Source organism: Scophthalmus maximus, chromosome 2 (assembly GCF_022379125.1).
Source record: "Scophthalmus maximus strain ysfricsl-2021 chromosome 2, ASM2237912v1, whole genome shotgun sequence".
Lineage (NCBI taxonomy): Eukaryota > Metazoa > Chordata > Actinopteri > Pleuronectiformes > Scophthalmidae > Scophthalmus > Scophthalmus maximus.
In genome coordinates this window covers 26,071,922-26,097,420 of record NC_061516.1, presented here as the reverse complement: position 1 = coordinate 26,097,420, position 25,499 = coordinate 26,071,922, and the positions used below count along the sequence as shown (strand labels likewise).

At 46.9% G+C, this 25,499-nt stretch overlaps 3 protein-coding genes across 4 annotated transcripts; 2 read left to right on the top strand and 1 right to left on the bottom strand.

Moving 5' to 3' along the window:
* Positions 1-795: 795 nt before the first annotated feature.
* Positions 796-7,053, top strand: pwwp2a (PWWP domain containing 2A). Its single transcript, XM_035625037.2, has 2 exons — positions 796-1,706; positions 3,458-7,053. The coding sequence occupies exons 1-2, from the start codon at positions 805-807 to the stop codon at positions 5,349-5,351; spliced, it is 2,796 nt and encodes a 931-aa protein (XP_035480930.2). The 5' UTR covers positions 796-804; the 3' UTR covers positions 5,352-7,053.
* A 4,235-nt stretch (positions 7,054-11,288) lies between these two features.
* On the top strand, positions 11,289-17,628 carry slc23a1 (solute carrier family 23 member 1). The gene is made up of 14 exons (XM_035626743.2): positions 11,289-11,416; positions 12,169-12,333; positions 12,599-12,756; positions 12,846-12,934; positions 13,348-13,415; positions 13,544-13,725; positions 14,007-14,127; positions 14,668-14,824; positions 15,135-15,282; positions 15,399-15,504; positions 15,901-16,030; positions 16,108-16,251; positions 16,341-16,436; positions 16,621-17,628. The coding sequence occupies exons 1-14, from the start codon at positions 11,297-11,299 to the stop codon at positions 16,893-16,895; spliced, it is 1,959 nt and encodes a 652-aa protein (XP_035482636.1). The 5' UTR covers positions 11,289-11,296; the 3' UTR covers positions 16,896-17,628.
* Positions 17,414-23,631, bottom strand: prob1 (proline-rich basic protein 1). Of its 2 annotated transcripts, none has more exons than XM_047330551.1 (5): positions 23,249-23,631; positions 22,202-22,644; positions 21,710-21,817; positions 21,201-21,408; positions 17,414-20,496 (listed from the first exon to the last, which is right to left on the bottom strand). In XM_047330551.1, the coding sequence occupies exons 2-5, from the start codon at positions 22,592-22,594 to the stop codon at positions 18,980-18,982; spliced, it is 2,226 nt and encodes a 741-aa protein (XP_047186507.1). In that variant the 5' UTR covers positions 22,595-22,644; positions 23,249-23,631; the 3' UTR covers positions 17,414-18,979. The 2 variants fall into 2 exon arrangements, with proteins under 2 accessions (XP_047186507.1, XP_035482635.1); XM_035626742.2 differs by having other exon boundaries at positions 22,202-22,620.
* Between the last annotated feature and the right edge of the window lie 1,868 nt (positions 23,632-25,499).

Here is a 25,499-nt window from a genome sequence, read left to right as displayed (position 1 = left end):
TATATATACATATGTTTATATAATGTGTGTGCATATTTATATGAGTATAACAGTCAGTAGGAATGATTTATGCGGACTTTGAGCAACAAAACACACACTAAGAGCCACGAGCAGAGTGGGAGGAGTCGTCATGCCAAATTATATTAATATTTTTATTTGCCTATAATCAGTCTTTTAATGTTGCAGCTTGTTTGGTATTTTCCGCTACAATTATTATATAGTATAAAAGATGATCAACATGTTCAAAGTAACATTTAAATCTGTAACCAGAAACAACGGCTTTCTTTCTCATCTTGTGTATCTATGTATTTGTTATATTTATTTTCTGATTTATTAGATTGATATTGATGCTAATTAATTGTTATTGATTTTAATTATTATGGATCATTTGATGCATCATTTTTGTTGGAGGATTTATTTATTGTCAATTTGACAAATGCAGAATATGACAAGGAATATAGTTGAGTGTTTTATGTGTGGATTACTATATTGTAGGTTATTGATCTCATATTGGTTTGTAAGTGTTTTCATTTACTTGAATGTTGTTGTGTGAACAGCTGTCTATTGTTTATTGATCGATGATCATCTTGCTCTTTACGCTTGATGTTTTTGTTTCTTTAGAGGTTAACGCCCCTGGTGGCGGCCTGACGCCACACAGGCTCTGACCGAATCAGCCAATCAGAGAGGAAGCTCTGCCGAGTGTCCTTTGATTGACGGGGACTCCGGCCAATAGCCGCATGCCTGCGCAGCTTGCAGTTGTGGGAGGGCGGGACAAAGCTCCGCTCGGTAGCACAGCGGAAGAAAATGGCGGCCGTGGCTGCAGAGCCCGGAGCTGCGGCGGTTCCGACAACTTCGACGGCGGCGACGGACGACGAGGGCCCGAAAGAAACGGGCCCGGGACTCCCCGGAGCCGCGCTGGAGTCTGAGGGGCCGCGGGAGTTCGGCCCGGTCGTGGAGCTGGTCGTCCCCCGGGTGGAGGATGGTGGGGATGGGGAGGAGCGCCGCCATGTCAGGCCGGAGCAAGAGCCTGCGGCGGGAAAAGCTCGGTGTGAAAACGTCGCTAACGACGAACTGATCCGGAACTTCCCCGCGGACCGGGTCAGCATGGACCGGTTCGCTCTCGGACTACCGGGGGATCCGGAGGGCGGCGGGAACGTGTCGGTGCAGGCGGTGTACCGCAGCATCCTCTCTGACCCGCAGCCCTCCGCCGTCTTCCTGCACTCCCCCCCTGCTCCGCCGCCCGTCACCGAGGCCGGGCTGTCTCTGGCCGAACCGGCGGTACCGACCACCAACGTGACGACAGACCGGGCCGAGGCATACACGGTCCTCGACCCACCCGAGCTGAAGCCCGGGCCCGCGGTGGACGCCATGTTGGACGGTAACGCGGACCGGTTGTCGGTCCCGGTCAGCCGGGACGGGATGGACCCGGACACCGGGGGACACGAGGAGCCGGTGGGGCGCGGCCCGCGGGAATCGTCCCCACCCGGCCGGTCCCCGAAGAGACGTCCGGTGACGGAGGGCCCCTCCCGCCTCGAGCCCGCACCCGAACCCGGTCTCGGTGCTCCCTCACTCGCATCCTGTCAGGATCTGAGTCCTGGATCCGAGGTCCGGGTCTGCCTGGACCACGTCATCGATGACGCGCTGGTGGTGTCCTTCCGGCTGGGGGAGAAGGTTTTCTCCGGGGTGCTGATGGACGTCTCCAGGAGGTGAGACTGTTTGAAAAGAAACAAGTATTGATATGAACATGAAGCCGTGAACGCACCAATCAACATTAATGAATCTCTCGTGATCAGTTTATAATCAATAATCATTTAACCCTAACCCTGGCCATAACCAGATCAATCAATAATGGAAAATTAATTTTCTTCCATTAACTTAATTGATTTGGTTTTATATTTTTTTATAGACAGTTCGTTGTCTCTGGTAATTGTTCAGGAAAAATCCAAGTGGGGGCACCCCGACCCCTCGTCCTCTCGACCTTTCGACCTTGGCCCTGACCCTGGGTCCCGAGAGAGGAGCCTGGCGGCTGCAGGTTCTACCTCTGGTTCTCCTCTTAGAGACTTGAGAACCCCAGTAATCCTGTACAGACCCTGCGCTCCATTACACCTCGGAACTCGGGTTTATCGTTCCAGTATAATCTGGGAACTCGGAAGTACCACCTCCGAGTCGGAAATTGCAACTGGAACACCCCGACTTCCGGGTTTCCAAGCTCCGAGTCCCGAGGTATAATGGAACGCAGGTTCAGACAGAGAAGTGATCTATTGGGATAATATGGAACTTTGAGCTCTGTAAGACATGAAGGAGGTTGATCATTAAGGGCTTTGTAGGTGAGGAGCAGGATTTTGAATTCAAATCTGAGTTCAACAGGAAGCCAATGCAGAGAGACGCTAACACTGGAGAAATATGACCTCTTTTTCTAGTTCCTGTCAGAACTCGTGTTGCAGCGTTTTAATTTGACAGACTTGTTGGGAAACATCCTAACGGCAATGAATGACAGTCATCCGGTCTAGAAGTCACTAATACAAGGGCTAGTTTTTCAGCATCCTTTTGAGATATGATGTTTCTAATTTTGTTGATATTGCGGAGGCCAACGTTATGCCCATCCAAGGTTACTGTATGGTCAGATAATGATCATTTTATTTTTTGTCTGAATTTACAAGTAAAAATTATGTCGTTAAGACAGTCCTGAAGTTTGTCTACCTGATTAGTTTCATCTGGCCTCATAGATAAAAGCAGCTGGGTGTCATCTGCGTAACGTCGCACATGTATGTGGTTCTCTGATAATGTTGCTCGTGTTACCATTAGCTTTTCCACTTTTTTAAAATGAATAATCTTTGAGACCTAAACTGAAACTCTGATCTTAAACTGAATCGGAGAGGTTTGACAGAGTGGAGTAAGAAATTTGTTATTTTCAAACCAGTTAAAGCTGACGTAGTTTTACTGAATAATTTCAAATGGTTATTATCTTGGGTTACGTGAGGTCGGACTGACCTGTTACCTGAGATATTAATCATAAAATCAGATAACGTGAGGTCAGACTGACCTGTTACCGGAGATATTAATCATAAATTCGGGTAACGTGAGGTCGGACCGAACTGTTTGAATCATTCACAGATGAAAGCTCAAAGTGGACTCAGTTCACTTCATTAGAGATGTCCTGATTCTGATCCAAGCATTGAAACATTGATTATCTGATGATCAAAGTTTGATCTGATATTCCTCTTCAGCTTTATTTATAAAGCTACTTTCACAGACACAAAGCGCCTCACAATCACGAATGAAAAATGAAAACATACAGGGGCAGAGGAGATGGAAACAAATGTGAAAAAAACAAATACTTAATGGTTTAAATGTCCTTTTAGTTCGATGGTTTAATTTTGACTGATTAGCTAATCTCTGATCACTGCTAGGTTGAGTCTCTAAGGTTCTCATGCTGTCTGCATTTGTTTTCTGGTAGGTTCGGACCGTACGGCATCCCCATCACGGCGTTTCCGCGACGGGACGATCGGAGTCGGCCTCAGATGTCTCTGCAGCCGGGGCCTGTCGCCGATGACGACCCGTCCACCAAACATGATCAGGCCACCGTCGAGCCTTCGCCGCCTCCCCCCCCTCCCCACCCATGGACCACCAAACCGCCACCTTTGTTCCAGGAGGGGGCGCCGTACCCTCCTCCTCTGTTCATCAGGGACACATACAACCAGGCCTTACCTCAGCCACTGCCACGCAAGATCAAACGGCCAAAGCGGCGCTATCGATGCGAGGAGCCAACCTCCATCATGAACGCCATCAAGCTCCGCCCCCGCCAGGTGCTCTGTGACAAGTGCAAAGGTGTGGTGGCCTCAGGTGGGCACAGGGAGGCACGGCGGGGCCCGGTGGACCTGAGGGGCGAGGAGGTGTCTCGGCGGAGGAGGCCGGCCGAGGGACCGATCTCCTCTGAGGTCAAAAGGCTACGAAGTGATGACAAAGGAGGACGAACTGCCACCGACAGACGTTCGTCATCAGGGATCTGCATGTCATCATCATCATCTTCTTCTTCTCGCCGTGCTCTGAGGGGTGTGGCTCCATCTTCATCATCCTCATCCTCATCCAGCCACATGTGTCTCAAGCTGAACTCTAAGAAGGCTCTGGCCAAAGGTTCTGCCGGCGATCGCTCCAAAGCACGACAGGTTCTCAAGAAGCTGGCAAGGAGCTCGCAGCCGCCGGCAGATCGTCGGCCCAAAGACCAGAACCAGAGCCAGAGCCAGGACCACACCAAGGCTGTGACCCGAGCCGCCGCCCTGCAGAACCACAACCAGAAGGTCCACTTCACCCGCCGCCTGCAGCACCTCAGCGGCACCGCCATCAGCCCAAGCGCCCACACGGCGCTGCCGCCCAGAATGCGCCTAAAACCCCAAAGGTATCGTACCGATGAAAACATGGCCGCCTCCTCCTCCTCCCCCTCCCCGCCCAAACTGAGCGCTCGCTCATCACCTCCCAAACCTGCTGTAAGCCCCGTCCCCATATCGGACCTGGTCCCGCGCACTGACACCCCGCTCCCCTCGACCACAGCTCCGCCCCAAGAGCTTCCCCCTTCCACCTGTGCATTCAGTGTTGTCGTGGAGACGCAGGAGGTTGGCCCTGCTTTGGAGGAGGGCACAGATCAGGGAGGAGGAGGGGGGGAGGGGCAGGTAGTGGAGCCACCACTCACCTCCTCCTCCCTGGACTTGACCCACTCAGAGTGCAGCTCCACAGAGACCCTTGACCCCCCACCCACTGGAGACCCGCCCTCCTTGTCCTCTTCCCTCGCTCCCGCTCCCCCTTTCTCCTCCTCGTTAGCACAGCGGTGCCCCTCCTCTTCTTCCTCCCCCGCCACCCCTCCCCCCAGATCCGACAGTGAGGAGCCGCAGGTTGGCGGTGAGGAGGAGGAGGACGAGGAGGGAGGTGAACTGAAGAGGCGCCGTAAGTCTTCCACATCCTCCTCCTCCTCATCGTCTTCGTCGTCTTCTTCGGTCTTCTCAAAGTCCGTGTCCAAGTGTTCGCTCCCTGATGGTCGGACCGTGTGCGTTGGCGACATCGTCTGGGCGAAGATCTACGGTTTCCCCTGGTGGCCGGCTCGCGTGCTCGGCATCACGGTGGCGCGGCGCGGCGACACGGGGCTGTCGGTGCGGCAGGAGGCGCGAGTGTCGTGGTTCGGCTCGCCCACCACCTCCTTCCTTCCACTGACCCAGCTGTCGCCCTTCCTGGAGACCTTCCAGTCTCGCTTCGACAGGAAGAGGAAGGGTCCGTACCGACGGGCCATCGCGGAAGCCGCCAGCGCTGCTAAACAGCTAACGCCTGAAGTCCGAGCGCTGCTCACGCAGTTCGAGACGTAGCATCCGTTAAAATTACCCCCAAATCCCGGCCACGCCCCCAACCCCAATCACTGCCCTGTCCCAGACAGGTAGCGGGAGGAGCTTCCTTCCTGGACAGATACTTGTCCGTCTGTCAGAGACTGATGACGGTCAGATGGACAATAGAAAGGGGCGGAGCATGTCGTTACCAGTCAGTGTTAGGGGTGTGGCTTATCTCTGCAGTCTCCTCCCCCCCTGTGTTCACCAGCAGGTGTCTGCCAACCTTTCCACTCGCCATCAAGTCGTAGCACCGTCTTTGTTTGGTTTATCACAGAGTTACACATCACTTGCAAAATTAAACAACCCTGATAATGTGCCAGTGATGTCATAGTGATGTCCTGATTGGCTGAGAGACCGACAACACATCAGTGTCACAGTTTTCCGTCTGTAATCGTGCTAAAAAAAATTTCAAAAAAACACTAATAATTGTATAACTAAGCAAACAGCTGTTAAGCTAAGCACGACCGTACTGGACACCAGTGGTTGATTGATAATCAAGAGATTCAATTATTGTTGAATGTGGTTCAGTCGACTGATGGCGATGTGAAACGCTGACGTGTCACTTCCTGTTTAGAGTCACTTCCTGTTTAGTCTCCGGGTTGCTCTGGGTTCTACTGGGGACCCTGAAAACTTTTTATTTTTTCAAAGAAGCTCAATTTTAGGATAAAGACTGAAACAGTTTGTCAAAACTGAGGCAGGAGGCCCAGATCAGGGTCCAGACCAGGGTCCAGTCGAGTCAGGGTCAGTTCTGATCCCATCGATAGAAAAAATTGAGTGATCGATAAATCAGCTGTGACATCGACTCTTCTCTGATTGGTTCACAAGGTCCCAGGTCCCTGCAGTCCTGTATCTGATCAGGTCCCTGTAGTCCTGTATCTGATCAGGTCTCTGTAGTCCTGTATCTGATCAGGTCCCTGTAGTCCTGTATCTGATCAGGTCTCTGTAGTCCTGTATCTGATCAGGTCTCTGTAGCCCTGTATCTGATCAGGTCCCTCTGTAGTCCTGTATCTGATCAGCTCCCTCTGTAGTCCTGTATCTGATCAGCTCCCTCTGTAGTCCTGTATCTGATCAGGTCTCTGTAGTTCTGTGGATGCCCAAGTGGACGTGTTCGGACCAGGATCCTGGAACATATTTTATGTTTGATCAGTCCGACTCTGATCACTTGTCAAACTCATTGATCGGAAGTTTTCATTGATTTAGAAATAATTCTGCTGCTGTTAATTTAAAGACTTTTATTTTGAAGCTCAGAGATGTTGCTGATGTCTTACTCGCTGGAGCCTCCCGTATCTGACAGAGGGACAGGTAGGACACTGACTGTGGGACAGGTAACAGACACTGACTGTGGGACAGGTGGGACACTGACTGTGGGACAGGTGGGACACTGACTGTGGGACAGGTAACAGACACTGACTGTGGGACAGGTAACAGACCCTGACTGTGGGATGGCTCCTCTTACGATGACAGTGATGAAGACGATGGTGAAGATGTCTTTGGACTTTGTCCCGCTCTGCTCGGGGACGATGATGTCGTGGGACTTTTGTTTTTCGTCCCGTCAGACTCTTTTGTTTCACGTCTGTTTGCAGATCAGAGATTCTGAACTACAGTGAAATCATGGAGATCAAAGAGTCGACGTCTGTACGTGTTTTTTCTCATGTTTGAAATTATTAATAAACTGTCAATTCAATTCTCTTTGAATCGTCTTCGTCATTTGAACTCTTCTTCCTCTGTTGCTGGTTTTACTGCGGTGCCTTGCTCAGCAGCACGGCAGCAGCAGACACTCGCGCTCAGATTTTCTCACCTGCAAACAGATGTTTGGGAAACGGGTCTCAGAGCGATGTTGCCCAAAATGTCAGCAACAGCAACTCAAAACAGTTTGTGTTTGAAATCGTTTTTGTTTTTTTCCTGTTCAGAGTTTAAACAAATTTACAAACGTCGAAACTGAAACTGTCGAAAACGAAATCGACTGATTCAGAAGAATAAATAGATTTCATCTGACGTCAAAGTGACATGTTGCTGATTTTAGGTAGAAAAAAAACATCAGACAACCATAGTGGGAAAATTAATACCTGCAGCTACTGGATAATTACTGGAGCATAGGATGATAGAATATGGTACTGGATAATCACTGGAGCATAACATCTGCTGCTTTACATTTACTTGATGATAGAATCTGCTGCTGGGTAATTACTGGTACTGGATAATTATTGGATAATAGAATCTGCTGCTGGATAATGACTGGATGATGAGATCTGTTGTTGGTTATTTACTGGATGATAGAATATGGTACTGGATAAATACTGGATGATAGAATATGTTGCTGGATAAATACTGGATGATAGAATAGGGTACTGGATAAATACTGGATGGTATAACAGGGTACTGGATAAATACTGGATGATAGAATAGGGTACTGGATAAATACTGGATGGTATAACAGGGTACTGGATAAATACTGGATGATAGAATATGTTGCTGGATAAATACTGGATGATAGAATGAAGGATAAACTCTGGAAAGTAAATGTAATGTTGTACCTGCGTCTGTTTTTGAAGAAAAAAAATCAAGAAACTAACTAGATATATGAGAAACAGGAGAAGGTACTGGCTTAATGCTGGGTTTTGCCTTTCTGGGTGAGAAGAAATCAGAAAGTGTCAGAAACACATTTTCATTGGCTGCGCTCATGTGTGAGGTGAAGGTGACAGGAAGTGGAATCAAAGGTGAGTCCAACATTTTCCCCTGGAGATCACACCGAAGGCAGATTAATGTGTAGAACACGTTTGATACACAAACAGTTCGAAAGGACCTTCACAGAATAATAAAAGCATTAAAATCAAATTAAACCTTTTTATTGGAAATTAGAACGTTGGGATCAGATATGCAGATGCAAGAGAGGAGGGTGAAGATGGGTCATGCTGAGAATTTAAAGGACAGATTCACATTTTTCGGCACTATTCCTCTGAGAATACAGTATCCACAGTCCTGCCTTTCATCTGTCTATCCTTTTTGTCTCTGAGCTGCAGGAAACGTTGAAGCTAAAAAAAGCTGTTGAATCCTCGTGAATGTTTAGTTAAAGTTCACGACGTGTTTTTACACGGAATGAGGAGCGATGACCGTAAAACCCTGTTTCATCATATGGACACATGCTGTTTCATCTGGACACGAGTGTGAACTTGTCCTCGAACGTTCGACCACAGGAAGTGGAGAAGTTTTTCCATGTTTCCTGGTTACGAGTCAAAACAGAAAGGATAAAGTTGATTAATTATCTGTTTGTAAAATAATCAAAAATCAGCTAAAAGAAAATTTGACCAGTTTTCTGTTGAAACAGATTTTTCCTTTGTCAGGAAAGTAGCATGATGACGTCCATATTCATCTGATCACGATTGGTCATGTGATCCACCTGCTTGTGACATCATCAGTGACGCCCCTCTCTCTCTCTCTCTCCCCACAGTACGACTTTGAAGAGCTGCTGACACTGAGAATCCTGTGCTACGGTTGGCTGAGAGGCTGTGGGTGGAGTCTAAAATGGCTAACGATCAATCACATGGACATACATAATCAATAATTGATAATTATTTAAGTGAAGAGTTTATATTTATCAAGAGTTTGTCTCTTTTCACCGAGCGTTTCCATGATATCAGGTTCGTACTCGTAACACAAATTTTTATTTTGCGTCCTCCAATCAGAAATCAGATCTTCAATGATCAATCAGCTCAAAGATGAACCTTTGGCAGGTGAAACGAGAGATGTCACTCACCTGTTGACTTGCAGGAAGTCACAGCTAGAGCTGAGAGTTTAACAGACATTACTGCTGCACCTGAACACACCACAGACCCGAGGCTCCGCCCCTGACCAGGCACCTGCCAGATATGATATGAAATTGTTTATTTAGAGGAATGACACATTGCCGCAGAGATAGGCGTGGACATTAGCATAGCACAAAGGTTGTTAGCATAGCTTCAGTCAGTGTTATTGACAGGCGCTTTATTGCTTATTGAGTTGGTGCAGAAACAATCAATCTTTAGATGACTGTTCACACCTGCACAGGTGTAATCTGGCCCCACCCCTCGATGGGCGTAGCTAAACATGCTATACCCATGAACTGATGTTGGGTCAATTTCGCTATAAATCTCGCCTCAGATCAGATGATATTTAACTTCAGTGGTGTGGATACCTGGTTTCTGATTGGTCGAGAGTTTTTGGCCCCTTTATTGAGACAGGAAGACGCTCTTCAGTCTCATGACTTTTAAAAAGAAACGTAATTTAACCAGGTGTTCAGGTGTGTAGAGATCCCTCAGGTGAGACTGATAGAACAGTTCAGGTGCGTGTTAAAATGTTGGATATTTAGATTCTGACGTATTAAGAGTGATTTTATTTACATGTCTGTTTTTACAAATCAACTATCAGTAAATTTTCCTTCAACGGAACTTTAAAATTTTAATTTAAAAAAAAGTTGAAATAAAAATGTAAAATATAAATTAAACTCCCAGTTACACTTAAATCGTCTCCGGGTAGAAGTTTGAATGTTGTTATTAATGATAAATGTACTCATCTGAGGACAGTTTAGCAGCAGCAGAATAAGAACTTGTTTATACTGGTCTGAACTGGTTTGGAATTATCCTGAACTGCTTTAAGTGATCTGTTTATCAGCAGCAAAAGGAAAAATTTAAACCTTAAAACTAAACCGTGTTTGTGTCACTCTCACCAGGTGCCATTATGTAATCTCTATTTGGATGAAAACAAACAAAATAAAACATCAAACTATTTAACTTTGTTTCTAAAGTCCTGGTTCAGGGTCAAACAGACCATCAGCAGATCAATCATCAATAATCAGAAACGAGGGAGGTAGTCTGAGCTGGTTTAATCTGGTCTGAACTGGTTTATTAAACTGGTCTGGACTGGTTTGAACTGGTTCAGACTAGTTCAAATTGGTCTTAACTGGTTTGAACTGGTCTTAACTAGTTTAAATTGGTCTGAACTGGTTTATTAAACTGGTCCAAACTAGTTTATTAAACTAATGAACTGGTTCAGACTAGTTTAACCTGGTCGGAACTGGTTTTAATTGGTTTTGGACTGGTTAACACTGTTTTAAACTTTTCTGAACTGGTTCATTAAACTAATGAACTGGTTTCTAAAGGTTATTAGAGACTTTGAATTCTCCATCCTTGTTTTTTATTCCTGTGATCTGAAAATGATGCAAAATATGTGACGAAACTATTGATATTGAAATTGTTATTATTGTATAATTGTGTACAAACTACAGATGATAAATGCAATAAAAATGCTGCATGTGTGACACAGTTTGGTTGTTTTTATTCAATTATTGATCGGTGATCAGAAATTGCGTGGAAGTGTTAGAAAATAATCAAACATTATTTCTATTGCTTCTTTTCTATTCTTCTTATTGGATCATATGCTCTACATTTCACTTTGTACAATGGCTCTCTGTCGTGTTGTTGTGACTGAATTGACCTGCAGGTGTCCGTGTTTCTTCTCGTATCACGTGAAGCACCTTCTTCATGGTTGTGATGATGATGAGAAAACCGGAGTGAAGTGAGACAGTGGATCAGCAGCTTCATGGTTCAGGTCATCAGGACCACGTGAGGTTCTGTTCACACAAGAACCACGTCGCATCCTGGGTTTGATCAACCTGGTTCAGGATCAGGTCTCTGATGTTTCCTCATGATTCATGTTCATGCAGATTTGACTCATTCCGATTCACCAAACTGTTACAAACCATCAATAAACACTTTGGACGCTTAGCTTCATGTTTCCTGCAGACAAACACCTCGTCTCTCTGCAGGTGTATACAGGAACTGATGAGTGATAATCAATGACCACTGATCATTGAACCTGTTGTATCAGTGGAAGTGACACACGTGCACAGGTGAGGGGTTTCTGTCACATGGTGAAACATCCGAGTGTGTGTGATGGTTAATAATCTCTCTGGACTTTCACCTCAAACACTCTCCCTCTCTCTCTCTTCAGTTTTCGGTGCTCGGCCGTCCAGACGTCAGACCTCTGCAGATGAAATGGAAGACAACCATCAGGTAAACTGCTCATTGATGATTGATATAGAGAATATTGTCTGCTGCTTTCTAATCATCAGTGATTCATACAGAGGGTCCGGGTTCTAACGATCGTGATTCACACCTGCGGCGGCCGGAGATCCCGTCCAGGGGCCCCAGACCTCCAGGGGCCATAAAGACCCAGTTCACTGATACAGCTGGACTAATCATTTAACGCCCAGTAGCTTCCTGTTTCTCCAGACTTTATTTAAACAGTGACACAGATCAGGCCAGTTTCAGGTCTGTGATGGAACCAGGACGTCCTGGATCTTGTCCACTTGCATCTGATCTCTGAGGGGTCAGGTGAAGAGACTCTGTCAGAACCTGGTTTTAAAAAGATATTGTTAAGTTAAAATGTAAAATTAAAATAAAAAAATAAAATAAATTGTTTAAAGGTTTGTACAGGTGAGTTGAGGTATGTTCAGGTTTTTCAAAATAGTATTCAGGTATGTTCAGGAGAGTTAAGATGTGTTCAGGGGTGTTCAAGTTTTCACAGGTGTGTTCAGGTGTTCAAACGTGCGTTCAGGTGTGGTCAGGAGTTTTCATGTATGTTCAGATGAGTTGAGGTGTATTCAGGAGTATTTGGGATTGTTCACGTGTTCAGGTGTTCTTCTTCTGTGGTTTGGCGTCATATTCCGTTTTGTCAACCTGCTCTGTCTTTGTAGGTTTATTATGTGACCGAATGTTGCCCATGATGTACCTGTAGTAACAGGTGTCTCTGTCTGTCCAATCAGAAACATGATTACCCGGCAGAAGGGCGGAGTCACAATGCAGACGGGACAATGGCAGAAGACAGAAAAATAAAAGAGCCGGTAGAAGCAAAGAGGGCGGAGTCAGACATGATCTATACCATTGAGGACGTTCCACCGTGGTACCTGTGTATTTTACTGGGACTTCAGGTAAAACTGGGATTACACTGGGTTTGACCCGGGGTTAACCTGGGATTAAACTGGGATGGAACTGGTTTAAATTGAGGTTAAACTGGAATTAAACTGGGGTTAGACTTGGTTTAAACTGGGGTTAAATTGGGATTAAGTTGTGTCACACCAGGATTAGACTGGGGTAAACCTGGGACTAAACTGGATTTGAATTGGGCCTAGACTGTGATAAAACTAGGATTAGACTGGCCTTGAATTGATGTCACCTGTTCCACTCTGTCGTCAGCATTACCTGACGTGTTTCAGCGGCACCGTGGCGGTACCGTTCCTCCTGGCGGAGGCCATGTGTGTCGGTCGAGACCAGAACACCATCAGTCAGCTCATCGGAACCATTTTCACCACAGTCGGCATCACCACTCTGATCCAGACCACGGTGGGAGTCAGGTGAGTCTGAGGGAGTCGGTGAGTCCAGGGGAGCCAACGTGAGTCTGACACCTGTGTGTGTGTGTGTGTGTGTGTGTGTGTGTGTGCAGACTTCCTCTGTTTCAGGCCAGTGCATTTGCTTTCCTGATTCCTGCTCAGGGGATCCTGAGTCTGGACCGCTGGAAGTGTCCCAGTGAGGGTGAGACAGTCTGTCTGTCCACTGTCCTTTCTTTCTCTCCCCCTTCATTAATCACTGTGTTGTATAAACATTCCATTGGCATGTTATCATGTTCCACTCTGTCCCGGTGCCCTTTACCAGCACTGGACGTTAACCACATCACCTCTTTCGTGTGCTTATATGAAGCAGCTCTGGCTCCTATTGGTCCTTTCAGCTCAAACTCGTGCTCTGTAAATCCAACTGAGAAATAAAACTCACAAAGACAAATCTTTATCAACCCATTCTCTGTCTCTGTCTCTGTCTGTCTCACTGTCTGCCTGTCTCTCTCTCTCTCTCTCTCTCTCTCTGTCTGTTGGTCTGTCTTTCATATCATTGTATGATTTATAATCAGTTGTATTAACAACGATGTGCTTTGTCGACTATTTCCTCTTCAGAGGAGATTTATGGGAACTGGAGTCTTCCACTGGACACCTCACACATTTGGCAGCCACGAATCAGAGAGGTTATAAAACATGATTATTTAATCATTGATAACAATGATAATAATGATAATACTAATGATACAACATTATGATTTATGTAATATTTATGTTGTAGGTGACTGTGTGTGTGTGTGTGTGTGCGTCTCAGATCCAGGGCGCCATCATCGTGTCCAGTCTGCTGGAGCTCGTCATCGGTCTTTGCGGGTTGCCAGGGTTACTGTTGGAATACATCGGTCCGCTCACCATCACTCCAACTGTCTCACTGATCGGCCTGTCTGTCTTCACTACGGCTGGAGACAGAGCCGGGTCTCACTGGGGCCTGTCAGCACTGTGAGACACCTGTCTGTCTGTCTGTCTGTCTGTCAGTCCATCTGTCTGTCTGTCTCTCTGTCTGTCTGTCTGTCTGTCTGTCCGTCTGTCTGTCCGTCTGTCTGTCTCTCTGTCTGTCTGTCTGTCTGTCTGTCAGTCCATCTGTCTGTCTGTCTGTCCATCTGTCCGTCTGTCTGTACACCTGTCTCTCTACCTGTTTGTCCAACTCTCTGCCTGTTTGTCTCTTTAAGACTGTCAGACAGACGGACAGACAGACAGATAACTGTCTCTCTCTCTCTCAGGTGTATTTTCCTCATCGTGTTGTTTGCTCAGTACCTGAGGGCGACATCACTTCCAGTTCCCTTTTACAGCCGGACGAAAGGACTGACGTCCACCAGAGTCCAGATCTTCAAGATGTTTCCTGTAAATGACACACACACACACACACACACACACACACACACACACACACACAGAAAGTGAGGGTGAGTGCCAGTGGGGAAAATGAAGCACCGGTTCATAGAGATGTTTTATGTCATGTAAAAAAACATAGTATCATTATGAAACACCCAGCGTGTGTGTATTGTGTGTATATAGAAGGTACCATGCACACGCAGGGTTATGCATCACTCTCTTGATGCTTTTCCTTCCAGCTAAGCAAATTTAAGAATTCAATGAGTTTAATTGCTTCCTGTAGCAATAAATGAATGAATACAATCTTGTCCTGAAGGAACAGCGTTGTGTCGTCTGCGTAGAGACTGATCCTGTGATTCGTTCAGTGTTTTTGGATTCTTTGATGCGTAGAAACTTTACACTAGGAACTTGCAGTTTATCCTTTCGGAGGCTTCTTCTGCCCTGATAGCTCCTGCTCGTTGTAGTGATGAATAAGGCCTGAAGTTTCTGGAGTGTTTCTGGATATACCATCACAACTGTCACCTGACCTTCTGACGTGTTTCCTTGCAGATCATCCTCGCCATCATGCTTGTTTGGCTCGTCTGTTACATCCTCACTCTGACTAACCTGTTGCCGATCAATCCCGATCAGTACGGACATAAAGCTCGGACCGACGCCCGCGGAGACATCATGACCTCAGCACCCTGGTTCAGGGTGCCCTACCCCTGTGAGTGAGCCAGTCACAGGCAAAACTGGTGATGACTGAAGATAACGGCGCTCTGATTGGCTGAGGGCTTCACTGACACATGACGTGTCTTAGGTTTTTATTGGAGGAAGTTCATGTGTTACTCTTTCTGTACGTTTTCATACAACAGTACTTTGATTTAACTGAGATATAAAAAAGTCTTGATGTCGGCCATTGGTGTTTTCGCTCACTGACGCTACACTTTGACGTATCAAGTCAGACGCAGTCAGAACATGTCCGTCTTCTATGTACCTTTTTACTCACCGTATCTGCTGCCTCCGGCTTCTGAAAGGTCAGTGGGGGTTGCCGGTGGTTACGGTTGCCGGGGTGTTGGGGATGCTAAGTGCGACCATGGCGGGAATTGTGGAGTCAATCGGCGATTACTATGCCTGTGCTCGTCTGTCGGGAGCCACGCCTCCTCCTGTCCATGCCATCAACAGGTGAGACAGGAAGTGAACAGGAACAAATGTAAATCCTCCTGGAAGACTGACCCGCAACTTCCCTCCCCCCTTCCCTCCCCCACTGGTGTTTGACAGAGTGTGTTTGTGTCTCTCAGGGGAATCTTCACCGAAGGCTTCTGTTGTATCATCGCTGGTTTTTTAGGAACAGGAAATGGCTCCACTTCCTCCAGCCCAAATATAGGCGTTCTCGGCATCACCAAGGTAATTGAGGCCATGGCCACCTGACAGGGGTCATTTGTCTGATAGAAATATTCTGGTCCTGTACTTTCTGGGTCCTGGACCTACTGGGTCCTGAACTTACTGGTCCTGGACTTACTGGTCCCGGACTTTCTGGGTCCTGGACTTACTGGGTCCTGGACTTACTGATCCTGGACTTACTGGTCCCGGACTTACTGGGTCCTGGACTTACTGGTCCTGTACTTACTGGTTCTAGACCAGGTGTAACTGACTGACTACTTATTTGCTAATGTTCCTGTATAAATGGATCTGGATCCCAGATCTCTGTACTACTCATTAGTCCTGATGTGTGGAGAACAACGCTGTTTCTTTACACCCAGTTTATGTTGTGGATGTTTGATTTATTGACCCTGTCTGAAGGTGGGCAGCAGGCGGGTGGTGCAGTACGGAGCAGGCATCATGTTATTGTTGGGCTCGGTCGGGAAGTTCACGGCCCTGTTTGCCTCGCTGCCTGATCCGATCCTCGGCGGGATGTTCTGCACGCTGTTCGGTGAGTCGTGGTCAGAGGTGACGCGCATTAACGGAGGTTTGTTGGTGACGTCACAATAATCCAGGTGTGTTTCTCAGGGATGATCACCGCGGTCGGTCTGTCCAACCTGCAGCTGGTGGACCTGAACTCGTCCAGAAACCTGTTTGTTCTCGGCTTCTCCATGTTCTTTGGTCTGACGCTGCCGAATTACCTGGACACACACCCCAACTCCATCAAGACAGGTGAGATCGGAGAGGTGTGGATCAGTTCACTGTGTAGATCTGAGAGACGTAGATCGGTTCTTCATGTGACAGATCCGTTTGTTGTCCAGGTGTCGCCGAGCTGGATCAGATCCTGACGGTTCTTCTGTCCACTGAGATGTTTGTTGGAGGTTTTTTGGCTTTTTGTCTCGACAATACAATACCAGGTAATACACACACACACACACACACACACACACACACACACACACACACACACACACACAAACACACTGTCTGTTACAGTAAAATTCACACAATCTCTTTGTTGTGTGTCTGTAATGAAGAGAGCAGCCTGTAGGTGGCGCCGACAGGCTTTTAATATTCACTCATTTCTTTTGGCATCTTCAGGTTCCCGGCAGGAGCGAGGTTTAGTTGAATGGAGATCTTTCTCCTCTTCATCCTCCTCCTCCTCCTCCACCTTCTCCTCCTATGATCTTCCTGTGGGGATGGGCCTGATCAGGCGAATTCGTTGGCTCAGACGATTTCCCATCAGCCCCTCGTTCAGAGGGTTCAGGGCCTCTGATGACCCACCGATTCCTGAGAAGGAGGAGGAGGAGCAGCGAGGACGAGTAGAAGCGGCAGAGGAAGCTGCTTACATCCACCTGTCCAGCAGCAGGGTATGACTGTGACGTCATCAATCACACCGGTCAGGTGCCGTCATATAAGTCATATATTTAAATTTTCATGCACAAACCGTTAATCAAATTAAATCAGATGAGATGATGTCACAGCTGATTGATCAGCTGATGCTGCGTGATGTCCCACGTCTAATGAAACAATATGATCATCACTGGAGGACGATGTTCTCTGCAGCTGTTTTTATTTTCATTATTTTCACTGAAGACTGCAGTTCAGCCTCTGTCACCATGGAAACCGTAAACACGAGTGACTGTCAGTATTTTCATGACCTTTTACTTTAATGAATATTTAAAAAAAAGTAAAAGGTATTTTTAGAATAAGTGTGAGAGGGGACACTGTAAAAATATCTCAACTAAAACACGTGAGTTAGAAAAATATGAACAAAACAAGTAAAAATTTATAGACTGAAAGCATAAATTTAAAAATAATAAAATACAAAGTATAATAATCATACCACAATAATAATGATATGCTTTGTTATGTACAGTTTATTTCTATATTCGTTTTCACTATACATTCAACAGGGACACAGACACTTTCACATAAATCTTGTTTTTCTCCTGATGTTTTGTTTTTCATGTTTGTATTTTTTTTATTTATTTCACCTTCATGTTGCACTAGTGTCACATATAAATAATATAAAAAACAACAATGACGACCACTGTGAATGTAAATCTTTTGTACCACATTCATTTTTATTAAAATTTTCATTCTTTATTTGTGCAGTTTGTGTTTAACGTTCAGATTTAAGCAGCAATTTTCATCGAGTTTTGAAAAAACTGATTACATGTTGTCAGAGAATACGACAAAATAAAGGTTATTTCACTGTATCTGCTCGTCAATATATTAAAGGTTGGAAAGAAATCGACAGAATAAAAATGCTAAATTTTTAAAAATCAAAACATCCAAAGAAACAATCTGAGGTCAAAACGACCTCATAGTGACACGTGTGCAAATAAAAACAATCAACATCCAATAACCTATAAACACTGTGACGTTTAAACATGTTGGTGTTTACACGTGTGTACGTTCATACGCGTTCATATCGTCACGACGGAGAGACGAGTTTCTATCAATAATTCTGATGATTTTCATGTGAACTCCAGCTGTTGTCAGCAGGTTCAGTCCAGATGTTTCCCGTTCACATCTGCTGTTAACATTGGATCACCAGTGTTCACCTCGCAGTTGAGTGTGTGTGTGTATGTGTGTGTGTGTGTGAGTGTGTGTGTGTGTGTGTGAGTGTGTGTGTGTGTGTGTGTGTGTGTCAGAGGTCATTAGCTGAGGAGGCGGTCCTTCAGCGTGAAGCAGGACACGTTCACACTGATAAAAGACTGTGGACACGTGTACCAGACTCGGAAAGTTCCTACTACCGTCTTTTCCTATCTACTGTTCCTTGACCTCAGTGGAAAAAAACGTCACGGGGTCAAAGAAAGGTGTAAACAAGGACTGATAGGACTTAGGAAAAGCCAACTGTGCTGCTCAGACAATCCGACCCCACTTTCACTAAACCACATCATCACGCGACGGCGGAAGTTGTTGACGTGGTGAAACTATACATTCCCAAAGATTATTTAAAATGAAATAAAAAAATGTATTCACAACCAAGGTTGGAATTGCAATGAAAACAATAATCTAGGCTACGACACTGAGAAGAGAATGTTGTCACACTGAGAATGTTTGCTCTCACTCCTGTCAACTCATATTTATCACCATGACACCTGTGACATCAGATGAAACAGTAACTTACTCGATGACTAACGTTCCTTCTCGTCATATTCATACTCTTTTACTTCAGATTTAAGCGTTTACGTTCGTGCGTGGCACGTCACGTCAAATATCGCTGCCGCAACGAATTGTGGTGCGTCTAGATCTTCAAGGAAGCATTAAAGCTCCTTTCCTAAACTTTTAGAGAATCCGCTCTTATGGCTGCTGATGAAATACTTCCGGGTCATTTTAAGGATTTCGGACTCAGAGCTGAACAATGGTGACAGGTATGAACTGCAGGTGTGAACGAGGTAAGAATCTGATCCTGATCAGAACTGAGAAGAATCTGATGATGATGATGTCGTCACAGTGTAGTATGTGTGAAGTTAGCTGACGGAGTGTGCAGGGTGAAGGGGACGCAGGGGGGGACGTACAGGGAGGACAGGGCCATGGTCGGCTGGAACCGCATCACCGAGAGGACGGTGGGTTTGGCCCCACTCGCCTGCAGCATGGTGGGGGCAGGGTTTATCACCGCGGGGGCGGGGTTAACACAGCACATGGGGAACAAAGTGGGGTTGGGGGTGGGGCCAGCTGCAGGGAGGAACACCTGGATGAACTGACCGGTCTCTGGATCAAGCAGCATCTTTCTCTGAGGCTGTGGGGGCGTGTCCACGTAGTAGTACCGACCACTGTTGGCCTCTAACATCAGGTGACAGGGGGCAGGGCCATTGACGAGGGCTCCGGGTGGTATGGCAGATCCAGTGATGTCAATGAGGAAGTCACTGCCTACCTGTGCAGGTAAGAATCCCTGAACTCTGCACAGATTAAGATGGTGCTGCTCTCGTATGGTGGGTGTCGCTGTGTTGCCTGCGTGTCGTTGCCCATCCTGGTCTTCTGTAGGGGGGCAGGTCTTCCTGAAGGAGTCCGGCTGGTCCGAGGCGTTCCCACTTGACCTGTTCTGGTTTTCCTCAGACCTCCTCAGACGGTGGACTGTGGGGGCAGTCGGGGGCGGGGTCTGGATGTAGTTCAGGGGGCTGTGGATGTAGCTGACCTTCCCCAGGTGAGGATTCAGTGTGGAAGGGATGTAGAGGCAGGACTGGAGGACGTGGTGGGAGGAGCCAGGGGCCCAATGAGAGGAGACGCCCAGGCGGGAGCTCTGTTCCTCATCAGAAATAGGAGGTTGGCTCGCTTGGGGGAGTCGGGGGGTGGAGGGGGGAGAAGGGGCGCAGGGGACGGAGGCATTGGCTAAGTCACCGGCAGCTTCGCTTCTTTCTGATTGGCTGACAGTCGCAGTGGTGGACGGGGGCGGGTCTGCTGCCATGACAGGCCCGGTGACATCATCTACCCTCCTGCCTCGTCTCTGCGGTGCGACTGGATCACTGGACGTATTGTTTTGTTTTCTGGCGTGTGATTGACTGAAGCATTCCGCGACCTTAGCAACGTGTCCTTTGGTAGAGTTGTCCTTTTGGTGACATTTGACCCCCACAGCCTGCTGGTAGGTGGGGGGTGGACTGTCCTCCTGACCAATCACCTTGAAGCTCGTTGGTCTGTATTTGTCAGGTGCGGTTGCTGTGGCAAATGAGAGTCTGTAGGTGTTTTTGACCAAACTCCTCATGTCTCTCACGACATGAACCGGAGCTTTGAACCCACCTGCCCCCTCCCCCGTCGCCTCTGCAACTCGCTGCTGGTCCGCCGGAGGGGGGAGGACCGGTAACACCTTGGGTTTCTTCTTCTGTGAAGTTTTGGTGTTGATCTGCTCCACCTGCATCTTCTTGGAGAGGACGCTCTTAATGATGCAAGAAGCCATCTTTGTTTTAGTTTCGTCTAGAGAGAAAGATTTTTGCAGACGTCTCGGCGTAAAGTCGCCTCCAACCTGAAACCCTGTAACCACAAACATGATGAGACCACAACCAACTGTCACACCTCATCAGACACCTAACCCAACTTCAACCCTCATCCTACACGCAACCCCAACCTCAACCCTCATCCTACACCTGACCCCAACCAACATTAGATAACTGACCCCAACCTTCATCCTACACCTGACCCCAACCAACATTAGATAACTGACCCCAACCCTCATCCTACACCTGACCCCAACCAACATTAGATAACTGACCCCAACCCTCATCCTACACCTGACCCCAACCAACATTAGATAACTGACCCCAACCTTCATCCTACACCTGACCCCAGCCCTCATCAGACAACTGACCCCAACCCTCATCCTACACCTGACCCTAACCTCAACCCTCATCAGACACTTGACCCCAACCCTCATCAAACACTTGACCCCAACCTTCATCCTACACCTGACCCCAACCCTCATCAGACACTTGACCCCAACCCTCATCAGACACCTGACCTCAACCTTCATCCTACACCTGACCCCAACCCTCATCAGATAACTGACCCCAACCCTCATCAGATAACTGACCCCAACCTTCATCAGACACCTGACCCCAACCTTCATCCTACACTTTACCCCAACTCCAACCCTCACCCGACACCCGACCCTAACTCCACCCATAACCCGGATGATGTAGGAAGGGGTGGAGTTTTCTCCCAGCTACAGGTGTTGTTACCTTGGCTGGCCCCTGCAACCAGACCCCTGTAGACCCTGTTGCTGTCGGCGTCATTGCCGGTCATGGAACGCGTGTGAAAGGAGGCGGGCATACTGTGTTGTCGTAGCAACAGATCGGGCCGGTGATGGACAGTAGGGCGGAGCATTTCATTGGCTGACGCCACATTATTAGCTCCTCCCCCATCAACAGGTCCTTTCTTCGGCATCACCTGGTCAGGTAGATGCAGGTGATAAGACAGATAATGAGGTGGAGAGACAGGTAAACACAGACCAACATGTAAACAAAGACCGACAGGTACATAAAGACAGACAGGTAAACAGGTAGAGAAACCGGTAGACAAATACAGACAGGTTAACAGGTAGACAGACCGGTAAACAAAGACAGACAGGTAAACAAAGACAGACAGGTAAACAGGTAGACAGACAGGTAAACAAAGACAGACAGGTAAACAAAGACAGACAGGTAAACAGGTAGACAGACAGGTAAACAAAGACAGACAGCTAAACAACCTGTGGTTTGTCCATTTTCTCGCTGTTCTCCGAGTCTCTCCTTTTCTTCTTCAGATGAATCTGTCGTTTCGGGACCATCTTCAGCCCCTCCCCCTCCTGACCCGTCACCTGGAGAGGTAACAGTTGAAAACACAAAAGACAATAAAAATCTAATTACTTATGAACAAAATGATAATAAAATTGACTGATGATATTCACAAAGAAAATTCTAACTTAATCAACTTTTTCTTGAACTTTTAACATTGTTTTGTAGAAGTAACAGATCAGATACTATTGAAACTATGAGTAATAACAATTGAAACTATTTACATGAAATGAAAATGCATGAATGTGTGACAGAGTTCTAACTCTGATAATAGTCGTGGTCCCGAGGAGAACGTCTACGACAGAATTATAAATCAGATCCAGGTGGGAACGGAAAGTGACGGTGACGAAGATGAAGATGTGTAAAAGTTTCCCATTGAACCTTTCAGCCACCATCACATCACTCACCTGTGTTTCCACGGCAACATCGACGCACTTGAAGCCGCTCTCCAGATCGAACTCTTCATCGTCTGATGGGAGGATGACGGACGGAGAGAAATGGAGGGCGAGGTCCTCCTCTGACCAGTCACTGATACTCTCCTCCTCCTCCTCTTCCTCCTCCTCGTCCTCCTCCTTGTCATCCTCCTCGTCCTCTGAGCGACAGGCGGAGGAGACGTCCAGGTAACCGGCCTCTGACAGACTCGTACAGGTGAACTCACGGGTCTTCTCAGCGGGAACTCGTGAACCGAGCAGAGGGATCAGCGTCTCGGAGTCGTGAGGAGGCAGCAGATCGACCTCGGGGCAGCGGTGAGCGCTGAGGAAGACCTCCCTCCTTCCTCTTCCTCCTCCTCTACTGCTCATGGTTTGATTCCAGCTGTTCGTCCTCTCTGACACAGATTGACAGACTGTCACTGCAGCAAGTTGAAATATGTACATCAGCTGTTTTCATCTCTCTAAATCAGACTGAGTTTCTTTTCAGGGCTTCAGTCCCAAAGATTTTTCTTTAGACCCAATAACTCATTTCTCTCTTTCTACTCTGAGTAGTTTTACCATTTCTAACTGTCATGTGTAATGAGGATAAGGAGGATTTTTTCTATCATGTCGGCCCAGTAAATATGGAAGTAGGTGTCGGATGTGATGCTTTTGTAATATTCGAGTGGAGGTTATATTGGTAAACACAATTCAAACAGATTTTTCTGCATTTTTAAAGCAATATGTATAAAATACATACAAGAAAAATGCTTAGAAAAAGTCATAATCTGTGGTTAATATTCATGACATTATATTTACATATACTGATAGAAACGTTCAGGTCGATCATTCAATCCAAGCCCCACTTTTCAGAACTAAAAACACTTTTTTAAACCCAATTCATTTAGACTCAAAACGATTTTGATTCACATATTTTATCTAAACGTTATCACATAAAAAAAAAGCTTTGAAAGATGATTTTCAACTTTCTCTCTCAATCCTCTTAACCTTTGATGATCCAACAGGAAGCGGCGAACCCCCTACCTGGATCTGGATCTGGATCTGGGATCCGGCTCAGAACTCTTGTGGCGATTCTGCTCTTGGTCAGAGTCCCAGACCAAGACCCGTGTTCTGTCCACGTCTTTAGTCCAGTTGGTCTTTGGCCTGTTTCATGGATTCAAATTTGAAACTTTAAAGGAACATGTCACGGTTTTCTCAGTTCTACCTAGAACTGTCAGAGCTGGTCCAGGCGAGGTTCTGGTCCCAGATCGTGGAGTTTGGTTCAGCTTGAAGTCAACGCGACTTTGTGTCCAGACGGTCGACACTGACTGTCGTTCAGGAGACAGGTTCAGATAAACAGAGACAGAGAGAGAGAGAGAGAGAGAGAGAGGTACTGAGTGAGGCTGCGTGTTGCTGACAGACTGCAGGTCCGGAGAGAGAGGGGGAGTTGGTGGAGAGACATAGACACAGACAGCGAGAGAGACAGTTGGTGTCAGACTGCAGGTTTCTATTTTAGGAGGTGACTGACAGACGAGGCTGCAGCTGCAGCGTCTCCCTCGGGACCGGGGGGGACCGGGGGGCCCCCTCCGCCCGGACCCAGACATGGACGGGGACCCTGGACAAGACACGCCTCTGGGTCGTGAGCCACGAGTCCTGGACCTAAAGAACCAAGTGGAGCTGCTGGTCCACGGGCCCACAGACCTCAGACTCTGCTGCTGGGGCCCGAGCCATGTGTGTGTGTGTGTGTGTGTGTGTGTGTGTGTGTGTGTGTGTGTGTGTGTTTGGCTTTCAGAAAATTCCCTCGTGATCCTCAGTTGTTGGGTGGGACCAGATCATCTGTTAGAGTTCTTCTCTTTGTCTTGTTACATCACATGACTATGTGTGAACGTTTTGCGATGCCTCGATCATCCCGACCAGTTTGACTGTTAAACATGAGATAGTGTAGAAACACCTGGAGCACCCCCTGGTGGTGAACAACTGTAGTAGCTTCCTTACACTGTGATTTTAAACCAGACCAACATAAGTCTATCGTGGACGAGAACATGGCTATGTCTACCTCCTCATTCTCATCACGTGTTTACCCAGTGCCTCCCAGAGGCAGCAGGCGCGGCCCGAGGCCTGAACCGGGCCCACGATCCTGCTGCAGCGACAGGACGGCCGGAGGCCTCAGGCTCCACAACAAGGTCCTCATCCAGATGTGTGTACGTGAAATGGTTTTCTTTTTCTTTGTTCTGCTCTGTCCCCCCCCCCCCCCCCCCCCCCCCAACAGGCTGCCATTTTGGGTCAGGTAGACTTTGGTCGACCCCGTCTAGGTCAACAGATTATCTTTCTCTTGTATTCATCTCCATTTTTCCTCTTTCTGTTCAACATTTTGTATAAAAAAGTGCTTTAAAGCTGCAGTGTGTAATTTTTAGAAGAACTTAATCACAACGATTGAATATATTGTCCATAACCATGTGTTCATATATGAGTTAAATATAGTTCCATGAGGTGGACCGACCTCCGTGTGAGTCTCCATGTTTCTATGTCTTGTTGAATACAGTTGTTGAACTAAACGGTCCAGAATACGTCGCGTTCACGTTGAATTTTCAGACGCTGCCGGAAACCGGAAAAGGAATCAGCGGTGCGCCGCCATAAAGTGTCCCCTGTCGGTCGCTCAGGTGGTTGCAGTTTGCAACTTTACCACCAGATGCCGCCAGAGAATTACAAATATTACACACTCAGGCTTTAAAGTTTAAGATTATTATTATTATTATCATTATATATAGCTCTAAGTGGTATAGATAATGGATGGATGTACATTATCTTCCCCAAAAATCAGGGCCTGACCTCTCTAATGCTCCACTGGCCGGATCCAAAATTCTCTTTGGATCCCTGAGGGCAGCGGCGTGGAGGTCGGTCGTTACTGCGGCAGATTTATGGTTTAGGGATGAAATGTTCAATGTCACATAAATACATTTGGGCGACGTGTCCGGTGAATATTTCAGCCTGTGGGCAGGACGAGTGAAGATATTTGATTGCTTATATTGATCACTAACAAAAAGCTTTAGCTTTATTATTGTACTGTACTTCAGACCAATGAGGCTTATTGAATTGGACTGTACGTATTGGGCGAGAGAGAGAGAGAGAGAGAGAGAGAGAGAGAGAGAGAGAGAGAATGAGGTTTCTCATACTTTGATTGAGTTGACTGGGCATCTCTTACTTTTATGTCCACTTGAATCATGATGATAGAGAGTGTGTGTGTGTGTGTGTGTGTGTGTGTGTGTGTGTGCTGTAGCAGACCATACTTCAGCAG

Excerpts from the sequence above, each read along its gene's own strand:
- pwwp2a (XM_035625037.2), top strand. The coding sequence starts at position 805 with ATGGCGGCCGTGGCTGCAGAGCCCGGAGCTGCGGCGGTTCCGACAACT. Across the intron at positions 1,707-3,457 it reads CTGATGGACGTCTCCAGGAG|GTTCGGACCGTACGGCATCC; the intron begins GTGAGACTGTTT and ends GTTTTCTGGTAG.
- slc23a1 (XM_035626743.2), top strand. The coding sequence starts at position 11,297 with ATGGTTAATAATCTCTCTGGACTTTCACCTCAAACACTCTCCCTCTCT. Across the intron at positions 16,031-16,107 it reads GATGTTCTGCACGCTGTTCG|GGATGATCACCGCGGTCGGT; the intron begins GTGAGTCGTGGT and ends TGTGTTTCTCAG. Across the intron at positions 16,252-16,340 it reads CCCCAACTCCATCAAGACAG|GTGTCGCCGAGCTGGATCAG; the intron begins GTGAGATCGGAG and ends TTTGTTGTCCAG.
- prob1 (XM_047330551.1), bottom strand. The coding sequence starts at position 22,594 with ATGAGCAGTAGAGGAGGAGGAAGAGGAAGGAGGGAGGTCTTCCTCAGC. Across the intron at positions 21,818-22,201 it reads ATGTTGCCGTGGAAACACAG|GTGACGGGTCAGGAGGGGGA; the intron begins GTGAGTGATGTG and ends TTACCTCTCCAG. Across the intron at positions 21,409-21,709 it reads AGAAAATGGACAAACCACAG|GTGATGCCGAAGAAAGGACC; the intron begins GTTGTTTAGCTG and ends CTACCTGACCAG.